This window comes from Micropterus dolomieu, linkage group LG05 (assembly GCF_021292245.1).
Source record: "Micropterus dolomieu isolate WLL.071019.BEF.003 ecotype Adirondacks linkage group LG05, ASM2129224v1, whole genome shotgun sequence".
Classification (NCBI taxonomy): domain Eukaryota; kingdom Metazoa; phylum Chordata; class Actinopteri; order Centrarchiformes; family Centrarchidae; genus Micropterus; species Micropterus dolomieu.
In genome coordinates this window covers 32,248,689-32,255,178 of record NC_060154.1, presented here as the reverse complement: position 1 = coordinate 32,255,178, position 6,490 = coordinate 32,248,689, and the positions used below count along the sequence as shown (strand labels likewise).

General features: G+C 40.8%; 1 protein-coding gene across 1 annotated transcript in view; it reads right to left on the bottom strand.

Annotated features, from left to right (window-relative positions):
- The window catches only part of ptprfa (protein tyrosine phosphatase receptor type Fa), a 223,700-nt gene that overhangs the window by 65,952 nt on the left and 151,258 nt on the right, over nt 1-6,490 (bottom strand). The window contains exon 9 of the mRNA XM_046050075.1: nt 2,371-2,534. Coding sequence (XP_045906031.1) covers nt 2,371-2,534 — 164 coding nt within the window. The remainder of the gene's footprint in view (nt 1-2,370; nt 2,535-6,490) is intronic.

Below are 6,490 nucleotides of genomic sequence, written 5' to 3'. Positions count from 1 at the left end.
TCAGCTTAACTATTCAACCATCGAAAAAGAGACCCTTGCTTTGTTGTTGGCCTTACAGCATTTTGAGGTCTATGTTGGTTCCACCTCTCTGCCCGTGGTAGTTTACACAGACCACAACCCACTTGTGTTCTTAGCCCGTATGTACAACCATAACCAGAGGCTCATGAAGTGGGTGTTGATTGCACAAGAATACAATCTGGAGATACGGCACAAGAAAGGTTCAGAGAACATTATTGCAGATGCCTTGTCTAGGCTGCAATCATAATAGAGAAAAGAAAGTAGTTAGGTCTAAACAGGTTAATTCCCAAACTGGGGAGTTTGTGTTTATGGGGGGGGGAGTGTCACGGCTGTCGCTGTCACCCTTGTGTTTCTCCTTTTCCCTGTCTCACCTCTACCAAGTAGGCTGTGTTCCTGGGGAATGAAGACCCACCTACTTCCTGGTTTCTGGGGTGCTGACATCTGTCCCGCCCATTGGTTCCATTCAACCAATGGCTCGTCACCCCGTTAATTACCTCCCTCTCGTAAGGAGAGTCCACCTGTTGCTCCAGGCAGCTTGTCACCGCCTGTTGACTTGTGTGCCGCTGGTATTGACTGCATAGCCTGTCTGTTAGTTGTACTTTGTGTTTAGTGGAACTATCCACCTTCCTTGCCTATTAGCTGTACATTGTGTTTAGGGAAACATTTGCATACCTTTGTATGTTAGCTCCACATTGGGTGCAGTGGAGAAATTCACTTGTTGTTTTGTTTACTACTGTGTTAGTTTTCACCAGGTGGAGTGGGTGCTGTGCTCTTTGTGTTCTTTTGTAGCAAGAATCAACTCTGCTTAAAACAATAGATAGGTACAGGCCTCCTTTTGAGGACCTTTTTTATTTTAACTTGGTTTGTTATTTTCGCAGCACCCTCGTCCACCCTCCTTTTGTTTTTTGTTACCTGTCTACATCTCTTCTGTTACCAATAAAAGTTACCTTGTTAAGATCTACCAGTTGTGCCTATATGTTTATGGCCCCCACACCCCTAGACCAACAGGGGGTCATAACACCCCCCCGTGATTTCCGCCTATGGAACCTCCTTGACTTTATTCAACACTTGGCAGCTTTAGTCCTGAGAAGCTGCAGTCATTATTCACTGGCCACTGTAACTTCTACTGTACATTTACTGCTGAACAAGGTGCTGACCCGTTTCTCTCTATTCACCGGGGCTTCGTTTACACACACGCGCTCCGTCTATTTCTCCTCTACCGCACACACATACTGACCGCTGCGGCAAAGCTAACCAGCTGGGATCATCACAAACATAACAGACAGACAAGACAGTAATACTGAACCTGTCGTTTATGTGGAACAGCAAAGCTAATGTTAGCCTACTCACCTGTCCAGCAGAAACAGAGCAGCCTCAGCATCTGTTTTCATTCTTTTCAAATCTCGTAGATTTGTCCAGCATTGAAACCCCTCACAGATGTTATCACAGGTCATCCCCTCACCTGGTCAAATAACTTGTTTCATAATTCCTCAGACATTTCCCTCTGTGGCTGTTTCTCAGCCATCTTCACCGCTAATGACCTGTAAGAATTCCAGTGTGTTCGAATGTGCCGCTTTTCGTCTGCACTCTCTCTCCCACTGCTTCCAGCGCACCACAGCCACCTGCTGCTCGCTCAGAGCAGCTTTGTTTGTGCTTAATTTACAGACCCAGGGCTGTGTAGGAAAACCAAATTTAACAAGTCTATTGGATAAGAATCGCAAAGTATCCCTTTAAAATCATTGAGATTCACTGATAGATAATGTTGTATTTGCACTTTTACTACAATTTTTACTCTTAGATTCAATTTTGCTGTAGGGAATATTCTGCTGACTTTTTTGCAGGGCCTTTTCTCTCCCCAGATTTATCTTGTATTTCTGGCTGGTGAAATTTTAGGGTGGAAAGTGAAATAATTGAACCTTTTGTGTTCACCATGGGTCATTAGGTGCTTTTGGCTATATATAAACTATACAAAATTCTGTCTATATTTTTCACATCACAATTAACAGGCAACAATATGACCAATGTGTGAGGATATCTTGAGCAAACAGTGTGGCATTTTCCACAAGTCAGCAGTTACCTTCACTTTCAATATCACAATTTTAGGGCGTGTTGCTTCAAGTCAAAGAGAGCGTCCAAATAAATTATTTATAACATTGGGGAAGGCTTTGTGTTTTTAAAAGGTAAAACATAAGGTTCCCACCTTACTATTTTTATCTACAGTTCCTTGTCATATGCAAGGTTTCTATGGCAGATGAACATTTAAAATTATGCATGATACTGTATTTATTTACAAAAAAGCAAAAACATATCAAAGTATCTATCCAAGTCTTCTATTTTGTGTGTCAGACTCACCTCTTGAAGAGAAGAATAGCAATAACTATGATGATGATGAGAATGACAGCCAGCACTGGACCCATAACCCAAAGCATCTCCGGGTCCTCAGTTTGTCGGGTCATCCCATTGTGGAGCTTCACTGTGATGGGCTCAGAGAACGGGCTGGCCGCAAACATCCTCTGCTGCAAATGAACGGAGAATGAACCAGAGTCAGTTCACAGTCACTTAGTTATACACAACACAACCGACTACATCACAACATAATAGAATCAACCTCACCATACTGAGACAAAATGTGACTATCCCGCACTTCACCCCCTGTCAAATCATCATTAATCTGGAAAGCTAAAAATAGTCTGCGCACACAAACACACGCACAAACTGATTTAACCTGCCAATTCTCAGCTTTCCTGGGTTTCTATCCTGGCCATCTGCCAGTGTGTGATGTTTCTCCAAGGAAACTTCTGTAATTCCACCAACCAATACAATAACTCAAAAATCAAAGAATCAGTTTTTCTCTCTGTGTCCTTGACAGAGAGGTGTCCAGATTAGATTTTAACTTTATGTACAATAACTCAGAAGTTACTCACTTGATGGGAAAATCTAAGGGTTCACACTGGTGGTTATGTGATCACTGTCACCTGTTAATTGTCAGTTCAGCCAGTTTCATGGAAATGATGTCAGAAGGTGTTGGTGCTCCATTCAATAAAGCTACTGTAGCTGTATAGTTTTAAGTACCTTTTCAGCTAAGTAGGATATTTCCTTTTAAAGTAATTCAGCTAGAAATTCTTCAGCAAGCAAACTATAAGTTTGCTATATAAGAAGCAAAAAGTATAATAATAATAATGTACCATTTAAAAGGTTAACTGCTAACTAACTCAGCTGCTTGCTGAGTCTTGTGTTGTTGCTCTTTATGTTTGGCTGTGTTAACAGAGTTGTTGAAATCAGCCAGAGGTGTCACAGAGGTTTAGCTGCTAGCTATAAATCTGGAGTTGATGTTAGTTAGCAAACTTACTAAATAACACACTCGGACATCGGTAACGTTACTGTAAGTGCTCTTGTGTTGGTTGCTATCTAGCTTTGTTGGCTTGCCATCCAAGTTTCAATCAACATTATGCTGCTGCTGGTGGAGAGCGGCACTCTATGGATGTAACTTCAGCTAATGGCAGATGCGAAGACCGAAGAAGACGCTGATGGACGAAGCTATGAAGAGAGTCTAAAAGAGAGAGACCAAGCAAGAGGCTGCTGGACATTGTGGAGAGCTTCGTGAAATAAATGGCTGCAAGATAGATGACATTCTTTCTGTTGGACTAATCAGTAATATTGCTGTGTCTTGTGTTCATCTTACATAATGTTGCTTTAATGAAAAAGTCAGGATTAATGTGCTGTCAACCATCATCTAGAGGTTTACTAAAAGAATAGCTTTGCATTAATGTTTGACATTAATTAATTAATGATAATTACATTTTAGCTGCTCCTCTCAAGCTAAAACCAACCAGTGAACAGGTGAGTGACGATGATGCCAAAGATGGGATCTACAGTCATAAGGTCATGACAGCTCTGAAGACACAAGGATTAAGAATGCTTGACAAGAAGACTAAATATTATATATTTTGTTATATAACAAAATCAAATGCCAAAAATGTGAGTAAAACGAATATCCATTTCAGTCTAAAAGACAAAAAAAAGAGATTAAAATTAAATCAAGAGGACAGTAGATCTAAGGTGAGACAGAAAGAAGCAGTTTGATGTGCTGGATGCTGGTATGTACAGCTCTTTGTGGCTAGGGAGGAAGGAAGAAGCACAGTGAAAGATACGTATCAGTCACATCCTTTGTGGACAAATCCAGTAATGCAGACAACTTCACTATGCCTTCTGGACAGCAGTGGAGCCTTGAGGCCAGGCTTGGCTTTTTACCTGAGCAGCTGCTTTTCTATTACAGAGTAGGGTAAAGATTCAAGTGTATCATCAGCTGACATATTAACTTATATATATGCAAGACATAATAAACTTTGTGACATATTCTCCCACTGCAATGAACGGTGTAGTTTATTGTGAAACAACTCTGCGACTGTATTTACAATCTCTGCAGGGTAGATTTGTGTTGGGCAGATGTTGTTTGTCTGCTTGTTTGTCTGACTATTTCTTAATTTTACTGTTTTTTGTGTAAATTAGTGATTTTATGTTTGTTCTTGCTGTAGCACCAGCAATTTGGTAGGCCACGGAAATGTCTTGATTACTGTGGCTACTTGTCACAATTATATGTTTTGACCAGTCAGTCCTCAACACAAAATAAGTCCAAATATGAACAGAAGTTTGCTCTTGTCAGTTATCATAAAATGTCACATAATTTCCCCCATGAATTGAATGATTTTGCTACTGTTGCTGATCAAAGGAGTATATTTCACTACTGTGAAAGACAGGTCAGAATGGATGAACCTGAGATATGCTGACTTTTAGTCCCCAGCATTATGATTCAAACTCTAAGGGTGCTTTCACACCTGTAAATTTGGCGATTGACATTGTCAGGACCCAAGAGGGGAAATCAAATTCTGGTGACTGACAGAAGTTTACGCAGCACCTAAATGCTTCTGTTGTGTATATTTCTGTTCTGTCAAGAGCTCACAAAGAAATAACTCATTATAAGCATTATTACCACATGTTTTGAATAATGACGTAAAGACAGAACGAAGAGGTGTCTTGCACAGTAATGAGTCGGAGCTTATTACTGTGGGATCACTGTCATACAGTTTTTAATGGACTTAATAAACTGACAAGCTACATGGAGTACAAGCACAACATTTTTAACAGATTTTGACCTATTAATTATGGAATACAAACCGTGCTGACAGGTAAACATGGTTAGCAATTAAAATGATTTGCATAAATATATACATGGCTTAGTCACATTAATTATAAGATGACTTCCTGAACTGATTTTGTAATCAGCAGATGGATTTATTAATAGTTTAGCTTTTCTGGCTATCTGCTATCATAAAATCCTGTGGGTGGTTTGTTGAATTTCACATTCCAAGCAAACTGCAGTCTCTCTGCTGTGGTTTGTTTCGCACTAGAGTTTGATTGACAGCTTTTAACATCAGTACAAACGAACTGCACTAACTGTAAAAACGCACCAGGGTTCTTTTATATTGAAGTTGGTGTTAAAGCACCCTTAATGCTGAACCCTACATGCAACCAATAACATCAATTTTGTTAGACCCTCCCTGTTAGGAAAGGCCCAGATATTTAAAACTCCACACCCTACTTTGTAATGCAGGATATCTTTCAATTCAATTTAATTTTATTTATATAGCGCCAAATCACAACAACAGTTATCTCACAGCGCTTTTCATAAAAGAGCAGGTCTAGACCGTACTCTGTGATGATATTTACAGAAGCCCAACAGTTCCCACCAAGAGCAAGCACTAGGCGACAGAGGCAAGGAAAAACTTCCTTTTAAGAGGCAGAAACCTCGAGCAGAACCATGGCTCAGGGTGGGCGGCCATCTGCCTCGACCGATTGGGGGTGAGAGAGAGAGAGAGAGAGAGAGAGAGAGGGATGTAAGGAGAGGAATAGAGAGAAAAAGAGAGGGATGTAAGGAGAGAGAGAGGGGAGGGAGGCAGCCTACACAATATACACACAGAGGTACAGACAGTGAAGGTGATGTTGCAATAGACTAAATGAAAAATGGTACAGATATTTATAATAGTGTTAATGGTAACAATCGTAATGTTAATGATTATAATAACAATAATAACAATAAGACTAGCAACAATAGTTGTTGCAGCAGAGGGTGTCGAGCAGGAACACGGGGGCAGCAGGTGACCCGCAACCACAGATCCAGACTCCACAGCTCCAGAGCCAGAAAACCTGCAGGAAGTGATAGGAGAGAGGAGAGGGACGAGAAAGCACAAGACTACCAGAAAGGGGAGAAGTTGTGTTAGTAACATGCAATAATGGGATGAGGTTGCATACAGAGGGAGAGAAAGTAGAGGAGAGAGGAGCTCAGTGCATCATGGGAAATCCCCCGGCAGTCTAGGCCTATAGCAGCATAACTAAGGGATGGTTCAGGACTCACCTGAGCCAGCCCTAACTATAAGCTTTATCAAAGAGGAAAGTCTTAAGCCTACTCTTAAAT